The sequence below is a fragment of the Pygoscelis adeliae genome, unplaced genomic scaffold (genome assembly GCF_000699105.1).
Source record: "Pygoscelis adeliae isolate BGI_AS28 unplaced genomic scaffold, ASM69910v1 Scaffold109, whole genome shotgun sequence".
NCBI classification, from domain to species: Eukaryota; Metazoa; Chordata; class Aves; order Sphenisciformes; family Spheniscidae; genus Pygoscelis; species Pygoscelis adeliae.
Window position 1 is genome coordinate 169,504 of NW_008825556.1, and position 20,543 is coordinate 190,046.

At 48.2% G+C, this 20,543-nt stretch overlaps 2 protein-coding genes across 2 annotated transcripts; both read right to left on the bottom strand.

Moving 5' to 3' along the window:
* Positions 1-124: 124 nt before the first annotated feature.
* On the bottom strand, positions 125-4,573 carry LOC103923826 (keratin, type II cytoskeletal 5-like). Its single transcript, XM_009332253.1, has 9 exons — positions 4,079-4,573; positions 2,847-3,061; positions 2,241-2,301; positions 1,949-2,044; positions 1,536-1,700; positions 1,193-1,318; positions 763-947; positions 430-461; positions 125-321 (listed from the first exon to the last, which is right to left on the bottom strand). The coding sequence occupies exons 1-9, from the start codon at positions 4,571-4,573 to the stop codon at positions 125-127; spliced, it is 1,572 nt and encodes a 523-aa protein (XP_009330528.1).
* Positions 4,574-12,314: 7,741 nt separating this feature from the next.
* On the bottom strand, positions 12,315-18,772 carry LOC103923816 (keratin, type II cytoskeletal 6A-like). Its single transcript, XM_009332244.1, has 9 exons — positions 18,188-18,772; positions 17,364-17,578; positions 15,562-15,622; positions 14,970-15,065; positions 14,507-14,671; positions 13,845-13,970; positions 13,141-13,361; positions 12,722-12,756; positions 12,315-12,595 (listed from the first exon to the last, which is right to left on the bottom strand). The coding sequence occupies exons 1-9, from the start codon at positions 18,770-18,772 to the stop codon at positions 12,315-12,317; spliced, it is 1,785 nt and encodes a 594-aa protein (XP_009330519.1).
* Between the last annotated feature and the right edge of the window lie 1,771 nt (positions 18,773-20,543).

The window sequence follows — 20,543 nt, forward strand, 5'->3', positions numbered from 1 at the left end:
GAGGCTCCTGTGCGACAAGACATAGGGTTTAGGTGGCCCTCATTCTGTTGACCCCAACTACGCTTTGGTAAAGGACCAGCGTTAAGGTGTTTTCTGGCGAGTGAAGGCATCTGAAAGGAAACTTTTAGCTTCTGTAACTTCTTCTGGTGGAAGAGGTTGAGACAAACTTCATGCTGGAGCTGCTGCCGCCTCCAAGGGTGGTGCTGCTAACTCCGGGACCACTTCCACAGCTGAAGTTGTTCCCCATATTGCAGATTCCCCCTCCCATGCTGAGGTTGCTTCCTCCTCCGTATCCCGTTCCCACAGTTGTTCTGGTCACGGCTGCATGAAGGAGAAGGAAAAGCTTTCAGTTTCTCTGGGCATTGGCTTCTTGGTGCAGAGACACACTAATGCTTAAATAAGGTGATTACATATATTTTAGAGACTTACAGATATTCACTGGGACGCCATCTCCAGCCAGCCTGTTATGGGAGAGAACACAACAAGGTAAGAGAATAAGTCTGTTGATAGTGGAGGAAAAAATAGGGTACACTTACTAGACACTTTTGGGGAGAAAAATAAAACCTTGGCATAATGTGGGGATGCTTCCCACAATATTATTGCCATTAGCTAGGACAATCTCCCCCCCCCCCCCCCCCCCACCCTCTTGGCAGGTACCCAGGGCCCTGCCGATCTCATGGTACCGATGGGCTTCTCCTTCCGGTCCAAGCAAAACAAACAGGAACCTGGGCAAGGAAAACAAAATGAGAGAGAAGAACATGCGCGATCTCGATGTCCAGGGCCAGCTTGACGTTCATGAGCTCCTGATACTCACGAAGCTGCCGGGCCAGGTCTGCCTTGGCCTGTTGCAGAGCATCTTCCAGCTCGGCCAGTTTGGCTTTGGCATCCTTGAGGGCCAGCTCCCCGCGCTCCTCAGCATCCGCAATGGCCGCTTTCAGATTTGCGCACTACAGAAAAGAAACCCCAGTCAAATTCCCCATACAAGACCTAGACTTGTGCTTTATCTACCCTGAAATCACAAGGTCTTATTCCAGCACCATCAGCTCAGCCATTTTTAGTGATAGTTCTCTTTTTGAGAGAAAAAGGATCAAACTGAGCAGAACTTGCCTAGGTTGCCTCTGACATTTTCCTTCCTCTCCCTTGCAAGTCAGGGGGTAAATTGGTTAGAAGTGTGGGTTTTGCTCCTTTTTACCTGTTTCTTCACGCTGTCAATTTCAGACCGCAGTCGCTGGACGTGGCGGTTGAGCTCTGAGATCTCCTGCTTGGTGTTACGGAGGTCATCCCCGTGCCTGCCTGCTGTAGCCTGCAGCTCTTCATACTGTCACAGAGAGAGGAACAATCACCCAAGGTAAATCCATCGTTTTTGGAGTAACCCAGGTGCCTGAAAGCATGGGTCCCTCCTCGAGTCCAGACTAGCAGCTGGAGTGCTGCTGTGCAAGATGTAATATTTGAGAAGGTTTTCTTGGAAGAGAAGGTCTTTAACTGTTCAAGACAAGACATGAAGATAACAGCACGGAAACCCCCAGTTTCTTCACCTTGGTTTGGTACCAGGACTCTGCTTCAGCCCGGCTTCTGTTGGCAATGTCTTCGTACTGCGCTTTGACCTCCGAGATGATGCTGTCCAGGTCCAGGTTTCGGTTGTTGTCCATGGTGAGAACGACAGAGGTGTCAGAGATCTGTGTCTGCATCTGAGACAGCTCCTGCAAAGTGCACAGGGGATTAGGTGAGCTAATTCACTTGAGAGATGCCTTTTCATCCTTTCAGATGAGCACGCAGACCTGGGAGAGGCTACAGATTGTTATCTGAACAGCTAAGACAGTTGGTGTAACTCTAAAGAGGTAAAGGATTTAGCATCTCCTGGGGGAAGAAATTACAGGCTTTCAGAGGAAAGGAGGGAGGAAAGCTCTTAGCTGAGGGTTGAAATGTCTTGGGAGGTGGTTGTACTCACTGCTTCGTAGAGGGCTCTCAGGAAATTGATTTCTTCAGTCAGCGCATCTACCTTGGCTTGTAGTTCCACCTTGTTCATATAGGCAGCATCTACATCCTGGAGGATGAGAGATTTAGGTAATGTCTTTTAAACTCTTATTAGCAAGTCAGGAACACACGTATCTCTGCAATAACAGTCCAGGGAAGAAACTGTAAATAAAGCTTTTGGAATATGAATGGATGGATTTGTGAATGAATAGGTGATTAGAGCTCTACAAATAGTCATCAAATGGTATTCTGTAATTTGCTCTCACCTTCTTGAGTGTCACAAACTCGTTCTCTGCAACTGTACGCCTGTTGATTTCATCTTCATACCTAATGGAGGGAGGCAGAAGGAGCATTTGTTTAGGCAAGTAACAGACGGAGGTGATTTTAGTTTGCTGGAATGAACTTCCTTAAGAGCATTTTGCATACAATCTTCTTTTCTCCTACAGAGCATCTGAATAAGAGACCATGAGCATGGTCCTAGGCTAAACTTGTTAAAACAAGTACATCAAAAAAATTTTAAGGAATCTATTCTTTTTTTCCTATTTTTGGCCATTAGTCATACTCCTTCTGCCTGTCTTAAGCAAATTAAGCATGCTGTCCTGAAACTCTCAGACCTACTGTGTAATTGTTTTTTTTTCTCAGTAGGTAATTTAGTTAATAAGTCTTTGATCATATTCTAAATTATTCCCTAGATGTTTGTGTATTTGGATCTGTTACTCCGTTACCGTTTATCTTGAGAAAATGTCACAACCTTCACTGTCGGGAATTCCTGTGTCCCAGACTCTCCTGGATCCCCCAGTTGGCTTAAGGATGTTGAATGGAGAAAAGCTGCACCTACCTAGGTAAGTACACCACTCTCTCAATAGACTTACTTCTTCTTGAAATCCTCAACCAGGTACTGTGTGTTGATGAGCTCTCCCTCCAGCCTTCCCTTGTCACTCAGCAAACTGTTCAGCTGCATCCTGAGGTTGTTGATGTAAGTCTCAAAAAGCGGCTCCAAGTTGTTCCTAACTGTTTTCATCCCCTGCTCCTGAAGCAGGCTCCACTTGGTTTCCAGCACTTTATTTTGTTGCTCAAGGAATCGGACCTGCAAGCAGAAATATCCTGAAGATGTTTTGAAAGAGCAGAGATTGTGGAGAGCTTTCCTTGCAAATGTGGGATGTCAGTACTAGCTGAGGTGGTGAAGTACTCTTTCCAGCTGGTTTTCATAGCCAAATTCTCATCTGGTAGAAGAAGGAATTTGCTATTTGGCTGCAGTATTGCAAACAAACTCTGGAATGACTACTGATTTTCTTGCACCATGCTTCCCCTTTATTGCTTTGCTAAATCAAGACAAGGTGCATACATTTTGTGTGAAGAGTGCATGCAAAATCAGATAAGGGGCAAAACAGGGTTTGCACTCTTACTAGGAAAACAATAGTAAAGTGCCATTTCTCCTTCCCTTCAGTATAGCTCCCCCACCCACAAAAGCTCCAAAATAATGTAGCATTTTCCTTGAAACCAAAGAGGAACTGCTCAGCCAGAGCAGAAATCAAGCAGATTCTCTTGTGCTTCTAATACAGTTAACAAGGAAATGAAGTGGACAGACAGTGTTGGATCAGATTTTGCTGTTTTGAACTAACAGTCCAAACATGCTGGTACTGTTGCAGAGATAGCTTTAAATGCCTTTGAGGAAATTAAAGCAATGAGAAGCTTACTTCTCCCTAGTGCCAATTCATGTGATTCCTTTCTTGGTCATTTTAGATGGGTTGCTTGCATCTCACTTTAACCATCTAAAAGACTGTTATCAAGGCTCCTATAAAGCTCAATGGAGAGAGCCCAACATCTCCAGAAGGATGGGGTTGTCTTCTAGAGCTTTCTTTCTCCACTGCCTATGAGATGTCAAGCAGCAAATGAGGAGGACCTCGAATACTGGATGATTAATTCATAGCAACCACTATGTAGCAGGTACTGTTCCCTGGAGTTTCCGGGGACTGGGCATCTTCCAGTCTCATTCCTCACTTCTATTCCTTCTTGATCAGCTTATGTGCTCATAAAGCAGCTAAGAAAAAAGTCCCCATCAAAAAAATCAGGACAAGATAATTTAGGGAAGCTCATGTCTCACCTTGTCAATGAAGGAGGCAAATTTGTTGTTGAGGGTTTTGATTTGTTCCTTCTCTTCCTTTCGGATCCTTTGGATGCTGGGGTCAATCTCCAAGTTGAGAGGTTTCAGAAGGCTCTGGTTGACGGAGACTTCGTGGATGCCCCCAGCTGGGAGTCCGGAGCCACCCATGCCACCACCAAATCCATAGCCAAGGTTAGCTGGCATGCCAAAGCCACCACCGTACATGCTACCAGCGCCACCACCAAAACCTGCAGATCCATAGAAGCTACCACCCCTTCCAGCCACAGAGATCCTCTTGCATCCACCAACATTGTAGAGGCTTTTGCTTCCAAAGCCACCACCAACCCTAGAAAACCCGCTGCCAGCATTGCAGTTTCCAACCCGGGTGACAGAGCGTGAACTGAAGCTGGTGCGGCAGGTGTTTGGGACGATGGCCGAAGCAGCGCTGAAGCCACTTCTTCCCCTCTGAATCCTCACAGTGGACTGGCGAGACATTGCTGGCTTTTGGATTAGGATGGATGCTACAGCAAGATTAAAGGAGCAAAGGTGCTGGGCTGGAGCAAGGAGTAGGAGGGAAAGGAGAAAGATGAACCTGTGCTCTCCACGGGCTCAGGAGAGCCCTTTTATGCATGTATGAGACTGGGATGGGTTTGATGAGGTGGATCATCTTTCTGATTAATTAGGCTTGGCATGTCCAACAGCATTCTGGAGAGTGAACTCACTCCGCACACACGCCCTTCTGAAATAATATAGCCAGGTTCTGAGCAACCGTAGTATTGTTTGGGAATAACTGTCGCTTTCTGCCGTCTTTGTAGACAGCCAGACTCTTTGCCATATCAAAGCATTTGGAAGTTGCAATGAGTCACGTTGGGCACAGGGAGGAAAACACCGTTCAAAATGCCTGTCAGTCAACACCTCTCTCATTTGAAAACTTCATCCCTCGGGATTGCTTTCGTCCCTTTTCTGTTCACAAGCAGGGCTTTGAAAAGTTACAGTCCCTTGTGTTTTAGGAAAGGGAACTGTGTCGGGGAGAGCAGTGTTTTACAGCAAGCTCTGCAGTAAATTGTTCTGTCCTGTGTTTTTGTGGTATGTACTGCATGGTCCCCTCTATGCCACCACAATAGATCTGCAGAAATAGTTTTGCTTCCCTCCCTATAAAGGCTCAGCTCCCTGAGCTGATCTCTTCTGAAAATCCTGCTTCTGCAGACTTATTATTCTGTCACTAAAAAAAATACAGGAATGAAAATGAAATGTTTTTACAAGGTCTTCTGATCATGTGTGGATTTTGACAGCTGCTATTGGGCTCTATCACAAATAGTTGTGCTAGTACCTCGGCTTTGAAGACTTGGACTTTGGTATTTTAGCAGGATGGAAACAAACAAACCAGAAAAAAAAAGAAAAAGAGGAGGAAAGATTGTGGGAATGGGAACTGCTTTGAATCCACTGGCTGTATGGAAATGGAGTGCTCTGGGGCTGTTCCCAACTCACAGTTTATAAATACGACGTAGTTTCCCAAAGATTTAATCAGCTCTTTCAGCGCCGCACATCTGAATGTGTGATCCTGCCTGCTTGAATCCACTAGGAAGGTGCTCTACAGGATTCCCTCTGCCCAGATCCACAGCAATCTGGACACAGTAAGACATCCTGGATCTTTTCCTTTTTCAGCCGCAGGTACCAACGCAGCCCTTCTTTGCTTTGCATTTAGCATGGCAGGCAGTTTGAGTAACAAGTCAAATAGAAAAATGTGAAAAATAATTCATTTTGAGGGACAGCAAGTGTTTCTGTCCCTCATTGTGTTTCGGGTTGTTCAGGAAAAGATGATTCATACGTAATTTATTTATACAAGAGACTTAATTTGCAAACGCATCCCCCCCGAACAGCTTCCTCTCGTGTTGTCTGCGAGTCCAAGCAGCACTGGCTGCGGTACAGGAATAACGTAATATTGAGGAATCACCATGGTGGAGGGGTGTTGTGCTTCGATCTGCCCCTGTCTGGCAAGCGTAAAGGAAACTCCCAGAAATAACTTTGTGTCCCCATTGTTTCCCCAGCTGCTTTCTTTCAGATGGATTCCATTTGCAATTGAGTTTTTAAATGAAGGGGGGAATAAATAGCAATTGTTAGTTTATTTTGCTGTCTATTGCAAGACTGAGCTTTTCTTGTAAGGAAGAGCTTAATCCTGCAATTTTTGGCCAGGGGGCTGTCTCATTGGGTCTGACTGTCTGCACATTTGCACCCGGGGGAACTGGAAGTACGTGGATTGCGACCAACAGGTCTGCATCCAAAAGGCAGTGGATTATTGGTCAGCCTTAGGGGTTTGCCCACCGATTGACAGATGTTGTGACATGAATGCATGAGATTGATTTCCCCCCCGACACAGCATGTTTGATTCATATAGATGCAAGTCCCAGATAGCAAGATCTTCAAAGGCAGATGCAAATTGCCAGCCTTCTTAAATGCCTATGGCTCCTTTGGGAATTGCTCTCTCGGGTGCTATCCTTCTCACATAACTTTGACTATCTGAAAGCTTTTCTGTATTCTTGTGTAGTCAGTGGAGATCACCACCAAATGGCAGATTCTCCCATCCAAAGGTAGATGGATGGAGAGGCCCCTGAAGATGGCTGTCCACCTTCACCAACACTACGTGGGTAGACCAGATGCCTGACTCAGGGTGTGCAGAGTTAGCCAGGCTGAAACCCACCCTTGGTTACTAACAGCGTGATGCGTCAGTACTTTCCTTTTTCCCCTCAGGCTCCTTTTACATATGAAACTTGTCTTTTTTGGCTAAAGAATATGCCAACTGCGTTGGAGTCCATTGTTAATAATAGTAATAATACAGCTCCTCCAACCAAGTAAAAAGAAATTAATTTCTTTCCATTTCACATTTGCACTAGGGTGGAGGTGATGCGGTTGTCACTCATCTGGAAGGAATTTGGGAGGTAATTACAAAAGGCAGAACTGTGAGCACAAGGAGCTGTAGCTACAGGTTTGGGGTATGGGGTGATGGCAAGGGGGGCCCCCACCCTGCTCTGTTGATGAAACACAGGGTTTCCAGGTAGCTCCTGGGAGAGTGTCTCCCGTGCACCCTGCAGCTCCAGGCATGTAATGAAATGCTGCTCTGATGCAGATAGCTTGCTCTGATACGGACTTTTTCTCCTCCACTAGAGGATAATGCTTGTGCTCAGTCAAGCAGCTCTGTACTTTTTCCTCCTAATCAAACAAAGGGAGCTGTGTTTGGGCAGGTCCTGCTGGGTGAGAGCCCCCCTGATGTGGCAGAGACCGTCTGAAAGTTGAGCAGGCTCTGAAGCCTTTTTCTTCCCTTTCCCTCCTCATTTCTTCCTACCAGGCTGAGCAGAGGGGGCAGGCAGCAGCGGGTACAAGTCCCAGACCAAGAGGCAGGAGATCCCCTTACACCATGCTGTAAAGCTGGGAGTAAAGTCTTGGCTGAGTTTGGTTCTGGCATCATGCTGATATCAAGGTAGTAACTGTCCTTTGAGATTAAGAAAGTGAATTCTGGCTCTATCAGGGCAGTAAAGGCAACTCCATCCCCTTTAGTGAGAAATTTGAACCATTTTCTGTGTACCCAGCCAGTGAACAGGGGATACCTCCAACAGCTTTTCATCACCTCTTCTCCATCTATCTGCACCGCTGCTCCTCTCCGGCATCTGCCTCGGAAGCTTTCATCTGATGATGGATGCCCTTTCTCAGACAAGGCTGAAAATTTTAGAAGTGCCTCTGTGTGTTTTGTTCACAAAAATACATCTATTTGTAAAATAAGAGCGTGTCTTACTAACTTGGATTGGTTCACCTCTGCTACCTAATCTCAGTTTAATTATCAGTAAAGTCAAGGCTGTAATTTAGGTTAATTGCTTAAATTAAAGCCTTTGGGTTAAACTTGGGCTGCTAACCTAAATTCAAACCCTACTCATTTTGACCGTAATTTACTATTTCATCCCAAGTTAATGAAGTCCTGCTGATCACCCTGAGCTTTTTCTACGGGGGACCACGCAACTCACAGCAGCTCTGTGCTGCAGGGACGGGGACCTCTGAGAGACCTCCTGAGCAGGAGGTGAGTGTCCGTGAATCTCATTTCCCGAAGGGATGAATTAGGATGAACTCCTCAGAAGCTTTCCCATAGGTGTTGCCCTGTGATGGGTGTTACAGTCCTTTGAGCCTGTTCCCAGCAGTATCTGGAGGCCAGTCAGCTATAACTACTAGATGACTTTGAAGTGTAGGTGTGACCTGCTTTCTCCAGATAATTGTTTTCTGTGCTAGCAGAGAGACACCGATACAGCCCAGGGTTTTGGAATAACTTTGCCTTCATTATTGCTGTTGCTGCCAGGTGCTTTATACAGAGTGGGGAGGTCTCATTTCCCCCGACGGCTTGTTGCATCTTGAAAGTGCCTCTGACCTTAGGTGGGTATTAGCTGATACCTCCTTTAAGCTATTCTGCATGCAACACTGGTGCTTAGATGGTGGTTCCCGAAGAAACCTAAATATCCCGAATTGCATTGTAATACTTTCTGAGCCTGTCTTTAATCCCTGAGTAGGGCTGCTGTGGGGCTGTGATGTCTACCGAGCTCCATGTGGAAAGCAAGATCTTGCAAACACTGAAGGTTATCACAGCAGTATTGTAGCATCTCGTCCTTTCTCATGGCCCCAGGGTATGTCTTTTCTCCCGATAAAACCGAGCCCTGGAAGTGGTGTTGCTGGGAAGTCCCATTATTTCAGATCAGCTCTGTGCCTGCATGTGGCATGTCCCTCAGCTCCATCCTGCACCAAGCGCTGCTTCTGGTTCAAGTTTCCTTGCAAAGAGCCGTAGCACTTGTGTGAAGTTTAATTTCTCCCTATTAAAACAAACTGGATCCGCACAATGCTATTCTCAGAGCCAGTAAGATAAAGAAGGATTATTCATGTGTCCTGGAAAGTGTATCCAGTCACGGTGCACCAATTTTATGGGGCCTCATGTTTATTTACCATGCAGTGCTATATTGCACTGCACATGAGCCCAGAGGTCCCTGCTGCTGTCCCGCGGCGCTTGGCATCGCGTGCGGCCGGACTCCGATCGACCGCTCTGGGCAGCAGGATATTGCTGCCCTGTTTAAATAGCAACGCTCAGACTGAACATACCTCGCAGATGGTAGCTGGGAATATTGTTCCACTGCTGGTTTTGCTGCATCCTGTGTTACCTTCCCTGCAGCCATTTCATGTCTTATTTCATTTGCAGATTGTGTAAACCATTTGCAAATTAAAACAAAATAGTTTTCTTTGATGAAAATTCTGCTTTTGAGTCAAAAAGCTGCAAAGTTTCATTGGGAAATGTTAAGGGGAGATGTTTCAGCATTCCAGAGACAGGATCATTCCCATAGGAAACACTGAAATTAAATGCTGGGTTTTAAAAATATATTTCACCTAATGTTTAAGTTGCCAGCTCAAATTACTTGTCAAGTTTGACTTGAATATGTGAGTTTTCCAGGTCTCTGCAAATCAGAAGAAGGTATCTAGAAGATGACTTTTTGTATGTGCTGTCTGCTTTCTCAGAGAAGAGGTGCCAGGGTGGGCTCTTAAAACGCTTCTCATGGAAACAGAAAAGAGACCGAAAGCTGCTCAGAGCTTTTTTTGTCTTGGTAGCATCCTCACCCTCAGACTGCAGGAGAAGGATCTGACAGCAGCCTGTGGCACCAGACTGACGGAGGCTGCAGAGATGCCCAGGTATTGTGGGGATAGGTAAGGGCTTGGCAGCGCGGCTCACAAACAAGTTTCATGGAGGGTTCGGTGTCGGTGGTGGCCCACGTGTTGATGCGGCTGATGGCACAGCAACATGTTGTGCACACTTCTGTTAAAAAAGCAAAACGAACTTACATTTGACATTTTCAATAATTAAAAAAAAAACAAACCACAACAAAATATAGTTTAGCAACAATAGCCCAGTTGGGATGCCCTGCCTGTTATAAACGCCTCTGCTTTGTAAGCTTCACTCTTATTCCTTAAAATAGTCTAAGAAACATGGTCAGGTGCTGGAAAACTGATGCAAACAGTTAAATGAATGAAGCCCAACCCATTCACGCTTCACAAAACCTCCTCTGGTGCAAACGGGCTGCCCCGACTTTCCAAACCCATCATTTCCTTGCCCTTTCCCATGCGCTGGAGGGGAGACTCGTGGGTGTGAGCCCCACCCCAGCCCCACCGTAGGACGGTCAGGGCTTCGAGCCCTTGCAGGGCGGCACCATGCCTTTCTCTTGCTCTGGGCCCCCACCTGCTGGAGACACCATGCTGGGTTGTCCGGTGCTTGCACACCTCTGCGCAGCACGATGGGTGTGCAGGGTCCCATTGACTCAGGAGCTCAGAGGTGTTTCCCCATGGTGAGCGCTCCGGCATGTCGTGTATGAGGTGCTTTTGCCTTGCAGACATGGCTGAAGCCCCCCTCTCCTCTCACTCCCTGGGGTCCTGCCTGGGTGCATCCCCGGTTGGAGTTTGCAGGGAGTGACGGGTGGGTTGGTGGACACCAACCAGACTCCTTTTGGGACCGGCATCCCCAATGGGCTGTGGGTCCTTCCTCATCTGCTCCCCTCCTGCCTTGGCCCCTTTCCTCACCTTTGGTTCATGCTCCAGCTCCTGTCTTTGGGGCTGGGTTCCCACCTTGCACCGTGCTTCCCAATCGCTGCTGCCAGGATTTGCACCTGGCCCTACAGCCTCGCAGGGAGCAAGAGCGAGGGGATGCCCGTGGAGCCACAGGAGGGAGCCCGGGAACAGCGCAGGAGCCTGGCTGAAACCCTCGGTCCAGGCAGGTCTTTGAAACCTCCCCGGGGAGGCTGGATGGGAATTGGGAGGCCAGGTGCTACAGGCACCTTGGAAGACCTCAGGTTCATTCAAAATGAAGCTGAGGCTCTGAAACAGCCCTTCCAGAGGAGCAGCCAGGATATTTAGTGAGATATTTGCGTGTGCTAGGGAAACCTCGATGTGCAAACACTGCACATGCAGATATTGGGCACTTCGCCCTGTGTCCACCCCTCTTTGCTAGTGCTGCCCTCCCTCCATTTGCTCTTTCTGGTTACGGTGATGTTTGGCTGCTCAATTCCCCTCCCTGTTCGATGCCGTTCTTGCTGCATCCTTGCTGTGGTGCTGATGCCAGAGCTGGGCTCCTCAGCCATACGATTTCCTCCTCTTTGCATTGTTAACTAATGGCTGGGCTGAGCCATGCCTGAATGTGCTAGCTCATTAATCCCAGCTAAACCTTTGGGAATCACCTTCCTTTTCCCACTCCCCTGCCCTTTCTTGCTGCTGCAGTGACAGGCAGAAAGGGCAGCTTTGCAGTTAACCACCACTGTGGGATTCATCCAGCTTTTGGTTCAGCCCTGAGGCAGCTTTTCCTCCCCGTGCCTCAGTTCTCCATCCATCCCACCCTTCTTTCCATGCTCCCCAGCCTGTCCCAGAGCCGTGCCAGAGCCTGAGTCCTAAAACTGAGGGTTTTTTGCTCAAGGCAATGGTCCCTACTGCAGCTGGGGCACAGCACGCATCCATACCCAGATCAGCAGAGAAGAAAAGCCAAAAAGCAGCCAATTTTAAAAATGACAAATGCTCTTTATTGGACCATACAGTATGGTAGGCTTGGAAGTTAAGAGGCTGTAGCCATGAGGACAAAGAGTTAGAAATCAGTGTGGCAATTCATATGCACAGAAAGCAATAACCTTTCCCACAGGTGCCTGAGAAGACAGAAGGGGATGGAAAAATCTTTACTTGCAGACAAAAGATTTGGAGGTTTTAACAGGTGTTGCTGGCAGAGGCTTTTAGAGCATCTTGGAGCTATTTTCATTGCTGACCCAGTGGTTTCACAAGGCTGTCACCCTCATTTTAGGACAAATGAAACGAATGTGCGTGGCCAAGCGCGGCTGTCCCCGTTCAGCAAAGTGCTTCCACTTCACTTTAAATGCATGACTCCAGGGAGAGAACAAAGGAAGAGCAAGGACTGTGCTGAAAGAGGGCCACCACCGGGGTCCAGGACGGCTCTACAAAGCCCTGTCAGTGACCTGTTACAACCTATGCTTTAGCCAAAGGTGCTCCAGATTCTCGCGGTGGGGTCCTGGTCTCACCCCGCTGCCCCAAAGGTGGAGGGTGAAGGACGGAGGAAGGAGAGGGTGTAGCGCAGCTATTTACACCATTGATTTCATAGGGCAGCACTTGCTTTCAGAAGGCAGGAAACACGTTGTCGTCCGTGCGGGGGGCCCCATGCTCGCCATCCTTATCTGATGGTCTTTTTGCTAGTGGTGGTCTTGGAAACGATCCTCACGCTGCCTCCCGTGCTGGAGCTGATGCCTCGGCTGCTCCCGGAGCTGAAGGTGCTGCCTCCTCCGTAGCCGAGCCCCCCGCCGAACCCTCCACTCCCACCTCCGAAGCCGCCGCCGCCCCTGCTGCTCATGCTGTAGCTGCCGCCGCCACCGCCGCCTCCCATGCTGAGACCTCCGCCCATGCCCAGGCAGCTGCCACCGCCGTAGCCCATCCCGCTCGAGCTGCTGACCACGGCTGCAGGGAGACACAGTGCACACCCACTTTAGGTTCCTGTCGGCTGCCCAAGGTGGGAGGACCTTGCACCATCGCGCCTGCGGTGGTGGGTGAGCGAGCAGGGGTGGAAGCGGGGGAGATACTTACAGACGCTCACGGCTCCGACTCCTTCTCCAGCAAGCCTGTTGGGAAAAGGGGAAAGAAGCAATAATGCAAAAGCACAGACAAGATATAACATTAGCCACTGGGACCATCTAGTTAGACTTTCGTGGCCTTCAGTAGGTACTATCCTCTGGTGGGGTACGTCTGCATCACAGGTGAAAGGTGATAGTCCTCATTTTTCTTAGTGCATCAGGTTGCAAGAGCTGGAGAAACCCATCTTTTCCTAGAAAGCTCACAATTTAAAGTATCCCTCTCTCTCCCCTTGTTTTACATCTTGGTGCTCTCTTTTACATCTTCACCAACTTGGTGCTCCAGCCTGTTGGGGTGAGCTGTCTCTTTGAGCCCAAGGAGATGCACCCTGCTCTGAAGAGCAGCACACAACCGGTCCATGTGCTTGTCCTCACCTGCTCTCCTCTCCCTCCAGCAGCTTCCTGTAGGTCGCGATCTCGATGTCCAGGGCCAGCTTGACGTTCATGAGCTCCTGGTACTCGCGGAGCTGCCGGGCCAGGTCGGCCTTAGCCTTCTGCAGAGCATCCTCCAGCTCAGACAGTTTGGCCTTGGCGTCCTTGAGGGCCAGCTCCCCGCGCTCCTCTGCCTCGGCGATGGCTGCTTGCAGGTTGGCACACTAAAAGCAAGGGAAACAGATAGTTGTTTAACTTGGGCTACCCTAAACTGCTCTCCTGAGTATTGCTATGGTATTGTAGATACTGGCTCCCAGCGTGGTACTGAGAGCTCCTGATGGGCCATTGGGAAGGTGCCACAGGGTGGGTAACTGGGGAGCTGCAGCCATAATCCTGTCCCCCAAGAAAAGGAGAGACATCTACATCTTTTTGCTTTGCTACATACCTTTGCTGGGGTGGCTTAGTAGCTCATAACTTGCTTCCCCAGCAAGAAAGTGGCTGTCACAGCACAGCACTTGCACTGAGGGACCTTCTCTGGTGGGCAGAGACAGAGGTGGCCATGCCCTCTTTAATGCAGGGGAGGAAGCCTCGCCTTCCAGCCCTGCTCCAATGCCAGGAGCTGGCTCTTTCCACCGTGCCTGGCCACCATCACCTCCTACCTGCCCTCCACCATGCAGCAGCTACTCTGCAGGAGCATCCCCTCCTACCTGTTTCTTCACGCTCTCGATCTCATTCCGCAGCCTCTGGACCATCCGGTTGATCTCTGAAATTTCTATCTTGGTGTTACGCAGGTCGTCACCATGCCGCCCAGCGGAGACCTGGAGTTCCTCGTACTGGTATGCAGAAAGAAGGAGAGCACTGGTTAGGCACCACGGGGCTCAAGGGAGGGTGAGGGGACTTCAGGGCACGAAATGCAAGTCTGGATGCAGGTTAAGGGAAAACATTCCTCTGAGCAACCTTCCCATGGAATAACAGCATTTGCCCTTAGTTATCAATAGATGCTAAGGCAGCAGCTGTCACAATGCATACAGCACCTATGGGTTGTCACCTACTGTTAAGAACCTGGAAGGGAGAGAGGAGTGCTCTGTGTCTAAGGCCAGATCTACCAGTGACTCCTTGTGAGGCCAGGGTCAAGGCATTTAAGCATCTTGTCCCTTGGTTTTACGGCAAGGAATATAAGGCTGGTCAAGAGTAGCAGTCCACAAGCAAACACTGGGGATCTGTACGCAAGAGCCTATTGCAACACGCATAGAAAATAAATTAATCTTTGGTGTAATGCTGTGGTCCTTCCTCCGTTAGTCCTGCCTCCCATCAGCTAGTGTGATGCCATGTGAATCACAGAAATCAGTCTGTCATTCTGGTTACCCACCTTGTTTTGGTACCAAGCCTCAGCCTCAGCACGGCTCCGGTTGGCAATGTCCTCGTACTGTGCTTTGACCTCTGCAATGATGCTGTTGAGGTCCAAGTTACGGTTGTTGTCCATGGACAGGACCACGGAGGTGTCGGATACTTGCTGCTGCATTTGGGACAATTCCTGCAGAAGATGCAAAAAATTAAGTTAATGGTCTGGTATCTGGGGTGGAAACCATACAGACAAGAGGTGGCTTGGGAGCCCTCTCCGCCGAGCCATTTTCTTGCATTTCCCCCTGCTCTGTCTCTAACTATCTACCCTGTTCTATCTTATGCCTGCATTATAATTTCCAAAAGGCAGCGACCACCTTCTCTTTTACTGCTCTACAGCACTGAGCGTGGTGGCTGGAGCTCCAGGGCATGGAGAGCTGTATGGCAGGGAGCTGTGGAGGATGCTATCCTGGGGAGAGCTGACTGCTTACCGCTTCGTAGAGAGCTCTCAGGAAGTTAATTTCATCTGCCAGTGCATCTGCTTTGGCCTGCAGCTCGACCTTGTTCATATAAGCGCCATCCACATCCTAAAGAAAAGAAAACCAAAGACTTCTGATGAAACCACAAGCCAAAGGGCCTTCAGGACACCAGTGGGACCATCTCTCTGCTTCCAGGTCTGTTATTCTTTAGGCTTGTTTTTATATTGCTATGATCAAGGTATTCTTTTTTTTAATGTAACGTTGGACATTTACTGTGAGCCAGAACCAGGTTCTTGGGCAGAAGGCAAAGCTCTGACTCACGGGGATGTGACCCAAGACAACGCTGAACTGAGCCACAAGAGGCCAGATAGTTTGCAACTGGAGGAGCTATCTTCAGAAAACAGGGCAGCTCCATTGGCATGGAGAAGGTTATGCCCTTTCGTGGCCTCAGGAGGACCCAGCCCATACTTACTCCTAGACGTGCCAACATCATAGCCTGACCCAACCATGAGGTTGGAGGACCTCAGCTCCCATCAGCTTTGCTTGAAATCTATGCATGCTGATTTAATTTCATTGTCTGTCCCATAATTCCCAGTTCACTCACCTTCTTGAGGACCACGAACTCGTTCTCTGCACCAGTGCGCCGGTTGATCTCATCTTCATATCTGTTAGGATAAAAGAGTGAGAGGGTTTTGGTGGAAATGAAGAGCGAAGCCAGCATGGGAAGCAGAGATGGGACCACTCTGGTCCCAAATCTTTAGTTGTGGCTCACAGATATATTCCTTACTTCCACCTGTTTACAGTCCAGAGCAGATGCAGAGCAAGTGATTACTGACTCTGAGCCTGCAAGACTCCATGGTGTGAGTAGTCCCGGCTAAAATTAATAGATTTTAATCACTGCCCTTAAAGTCAAGCTCATACGTAAATGTGTGCAGGATCAGAGCCTGTTTTGGTAAGAAGCAGGAGCAGGTATTCTTGGTGACCTTTGCCCAAAGCAAAGTTATGCAAAAGGCTTTTAACGAAGCTGCATTGCAATGCCTACAAATATATAATAATGTAACAATTTGATATTTGATATTATAATAATGCTAATGGCTCTGAATAACCCGCTGTAGCATTTAATTAAAAAAAAAGTCTGTGATTCTTTAGCCGTGGTTGTGCAAGAGCAGATCATTATGCCTCAGACTATGTTTCTGTGGAACTCTTTATGGCTCTGAGCAACATCCTCTCATCAGATAATCAGGGCGGGACTTAGCTAGAAAATAGGCAAAACATGTAGGCTGTTGAGGCAAAGACCTGGATTTTAAAGGCAGGTTTGTGCCAGTCCTCTCACTAATATTGGCAGAGATATCCCTGCAGATGGATCTCCAAGCGGACATGGGAAGAAGTGGAAATTAGCCAGTGGACTGGGAACGGACTCTAGACTTGAAATAAAATGTGTTCTCTTTCCCAGACAGTAGCTCCAAAATCTAGACAATATCATTTGTCATTTTTGGCCTGATCAGTATTTCTAAAAGCCTATCATACATATCGAGACCTTAAATGCACCCAAGTACAGCATACCAGAAGCTATCTTAGTCCATCCTGTCAGCTCTAAGTGCCATCTCCCCATTCCCCCCAAAAAAACCTGTTTCTTCACATGCTTAACTATCTAATACAAACATATTTCAGGCCTCCAGGGTGTTTTTCTCAAATTTGCACTTGGTCAGATCTGGTTGAATAAGGGAGAGATTGTTCTCGCCAGACTACAGCCAACTGAAAATGAACGGCCTCGCGTAAAAAAAACACCTAAATGTCCCTTAGAGTCAGCAGACACCAACTGGCATGTCCTTAAAATGATTCATCCCACCTCCGCTGGACACCTTATCTCAGGATGGGATTAATTCCCTCCCCAGGGAAATCATTTTCTTTGACAACAGTCAGAGAAAATAGCTGAGCGTCTTTCATGTGATCAGAGCTGAGCAAGGCCAAGTGCATGCAGGTCGCCTGGGGCCCTCTGGAAACGCTGGGATTTCATTTGCAAAAAGAGAAATGGGCGACTTTGGAGCTGGCAGTTTATGGCTATGTTTCATTCCCTTTTTGCATGTCCATTATACTCATGAGTTGCGTGTTTTTCTGTCTCCAGGTGTATTATTTTGGGAGACTAAAGGGGTCAGACCGTGACCTCCGTTACACCGGAGCAGCTTCCCACGAGTGCATGAATTCTGTGCTAAATGCTGATCCTGCACGTAAGAAATCTGACATAACTAGAGGTAATTCTGAGATCAAGTTTTGCTTTTATATGTTCATTTTGCAAACTGGAAGAGGAATCCAGTGCAAACACACAGTGCGCACCAGCGAGCATGAACCGCCTGCCCTGATTTTCCCATCTGTTAATCATCTGTGCTACAGAGCATGATTTCTTACTTGTTCTTAAAGTCTTCCACCATGTCCTGCATGTTCCTCAGTTCAGAGTCCAACCTTCCCCTCTCTCCCATAAGACTGTCTAGCTGCCGTCTGAGGTTGTTGATGTAGGCTTCAAAAAGGGGCTCAAGGGACTTCCTGGTGACTGTGTGACCCTGCTCTTGGAGGAGGCTCCACTTGGTCTCCAGCACTTTGTTCTGCTGCTCCAAAAAGCGCACCTGGGGAGAAACAAAAACAGGCACGTGCTGAAGCCCATGTGAACAATGCACAAAAAACCCCACTGCCAGGAAAAGGAGGGATCATTCAACACAGAAGGAAAAGGTCAAGAGACACTGGGACAGTCGGAGGGAAATTATTAGGATCTTCCTAGTTTAGCGCACCGGAGTCTCGAAAGTATCAAAAGCGGCTAAGATGTTTAGCAAGATTTTTCAAGAGCTATTAAGCAGGCCAAACACATGTATTTGCAACTTTAGGTGTTTCTCCCCCCACTAGATGCTCAGCCCACCTTACTGGTTTAAGTTGGTGTTATCCCATTGAGTTGCGTAGAGCTTTGCCATTTTACAACCAGTAGAAGATCCATCCAGCCCCCGGGATGTTTTTTACAGGGAGGAGGGGGATTTACTTTTTCAATAAAATAAGGCGCTGAAAAACTCATCCTTGCAAAGAGGAAACATAAGACAGTTCTTAGTTTTCAGCCAAACCCACGCTGTTTGTCGGCTGGGATTAGTTCAGGCAAGCCCCTAAATCCAAAGGAAGTTTCTTCCTGTTGTTCTTTCCCGAGGCAACTGATATTATGCATGGGTTGATGTTTAAGACCAAACTCTCACCTTGTCGATGAAGGAGGCAAATTTGTTGTTGAGGGTCTTGATCTGCTCCCGTTCCTGTGTTCGCACCTTCTGGATTTCCGGGTCAATATCCAGCTTGAGGGGTGCCAGGAGACTCTGGTTGACGGTCACTTCGTGGATGCCACCAGGTGGGCAAACAGGGAACCCGGGGCCACCTCGGCCACCAAATCCAGGACCTCCCAGCCCAAATCCACTGCCCAGCCCATAGCCGCCACCACCACCAGCTCCTCCTAAGCCAAAACCAGCGCCTGCTCCACCACCATAGCCAAGACCAAAGCCAGCTCCTCCACCAAAGCCGTATCCACCACCGGCTCCACTCCGTAGACCTCCACCGACTGAGCTGTAGGAAATTCTTTTGTTTCCACCTAGGTTATAGAGACTTCTGCTGCCAAAGCCACCACCAGCTCCGAAGCCTCCTCCACCTCCGGCTCTTCCTCCTCCAACTCTGGAGACAGAGACAGAGCTAAAACTGCTTCTGGTACCACTGCCACCTCCTACGATAGCAGAGCCTGAGCTAAAGCCCCTCATGCCCCCTCCAGTAGATGATCTGAAAGAGATCCGACTCATGGTGGCTTGTTCAATTGGAAATGCAAAGAACAGGAGAGGGAAAAAAAAAAAGGCTGGTGAATAAAAGCTGCGCGTCAGGAAAAGAGCAGAGGGCAACGGAGACAGAAACCCCTGTGATGGGAGAGCTTGGGAGCCTCCTCTTTTATCTGCTTGGAAAACTTGGCACGGGAATTCAGAACTTGACGTGCCTTGCAGCAACTTGCCTTGTCAAACACACCTAGGCTACAGCAAGGCGCTGAAAAATGCATTGTTTGCAGGCAAGAAAGTAACGGAGTGAGGGAGCTCCCCCCCTCTACCAAAGCCTGCCGCTCTGAGTCATGAAATTAGAATTGAATGGGGCAACTCGCTGAGGTCTGCACTCAGGAGCAGGATGCAACACGATTCTCCTGAGACCCTGGGAGACGGTTTTCCTTAGGTGAGCCAAGGGCTCACTTGCTTGAGTTAAGGTTCCTTGCGCTGAAGCTTTTGCAAGGTGAAGTTTAGGGTTTAACACGTTGCACAGCAAACAGGGCAGCATAAATAGGGGCTTTTCTGAGGCTGCCAGCTCTGCGTCTGGACATGCATGTCCTGTTACAGGCTTGGGAAAGCTGGGGTTGAAGGTGGTTTTACTTATCAGTGCTGCTCTTTTGATTTCTTTCAGAAATGGATCTAAATGATCATGGGCTTGCAGAGAATAGCTGACTGGAAGTTGTCTCGTGATAGTATTTTCTGGGATCTTTCTTACAAAAAAAATTGTCTCCCCTCACTGCAAGGGAAACTGAGAAATTAGGTAGCATGGCTTTCAAAGGCAGCAAGTAAATGCCTTTTCCAAAATAACTTCAAAATACATTAAATAGTACTATAAGACTTATAAAATAGTTATTAAAATGATGCTTGAAATGATTGCTCTTCTTTTGAATCTCCTTGTCAGGCTCAGAGTTCAAAAGCTCCCTGTGAAGTGGTATTTTTATCACTTTTTTCCGCCCCCCGTATTTAACCAGCAGTTTCCACGTCATTGCTGGCTCCCCTTCATGTTCTGTGAAGGGGAATTCACCCGCTTTTCTTCCAGCTCTCTCCCACCCCCTCCTTCACTCTGCTGAGATCATTCAGCCCCTGAGGAAGATTTTTCTAAAATAGCCTTTGCCCCTTCACCTTGGGTTCTCGAGTGAACCCTCACCCAGGACCTTCAATCCCCCCGGTGAGGCTGGGTTGTGCTTTAGGACGGTGTAAAGGCAGGAGAGCCAGGGACCTCTTCTCTTGTGTCCATGAAGAGCTGGACACAGGTTACAAGAGATCTCCTTTCCCTCCCACCCAAAATACTTCTGCAAACCGGAATCTGCCTAGCCGCATCCTTGTGCCGCGAGGGCTGCCCACCTCGATCATGTTGTATGTCAGATAAAATAATAGTGCAAGGCAGAGAGATGAAACCCCCAGTAGCTAAATCACAAAGATTCTCGAAATTGGCTACGTGAGCAATAAGTACAGGAGCTTAATCCAAAGTGAGCGGCTTAAGGGTATCTGCTGCATCTCATAGCTTGTTTCTGTTGATGTGTTTCCAACCGCCGTTTTCTCTGTCTGGGAACTTGAAAGAACCTGAGCAGAAGGGGTTTGGTGTTTTTTTTATTTTTTTTTTTTTCTCATTGCAATCAGAAAAAGCCAGCGCTCACAACTATCATCTCCTGCAAGCACTCCTGTGGCTGCTTATTGCCAGTAGCATGAGTCACCGGCACCCGCAGCGCATTCGGGCAAGCTATCGGGAAGCTGATCATTGGACGGGCTGTTACAAAGACAC

Excerpts from the sequence above, each read along its gene's own strand:
- LOC103923826 (XM_009332253.1), bottom strand. The coding sequence starts at position 4,573 with ATGTCTCGCCAGTCCACTGTGAGGATTCAGAGGGGAAGAAGTGGCTTC. Across the intron at positions 3,062-4,078 it reads TTGCCTCCTTCATTGACAAG|GTCCGATTCCTTGAGCAACA; the intron begins GTGAGACATGAG and ends TTCTGCTTGCAG. Across the intron at positions 1,319-1,535 it reads AGTCCTGGTACCAAACCAAG|TATGAAGAGCTGCAGGCTAC; the intron begins GTGAAGAAACTG and ends TCTCTGTGACAG.
- LOC103923816 (XM_009332244.1), bottom strand. The coding sequence starts at position 18,772 with ATGAGTCGGATCTCTTTCAGATCATCTACTGGAGGGGGCATGAGGGGC. Across the intron at positions 17,579-18,187 it reads TTGCCTCCTTCATCGACAAG|GTGCGCTTTTTGGAGCAGCA; the intron begins GTGAGAGTTTGG and ends GTTTCTCCCCAG. Across the intron at positions 15,066-15,561 it reads AGTTCGTGGTCCTCAAGAAG|GATGTGGATGGCGCTTATAT; the intron begins GTGAGTGAACTG and ends TCTTTTCTTTAG.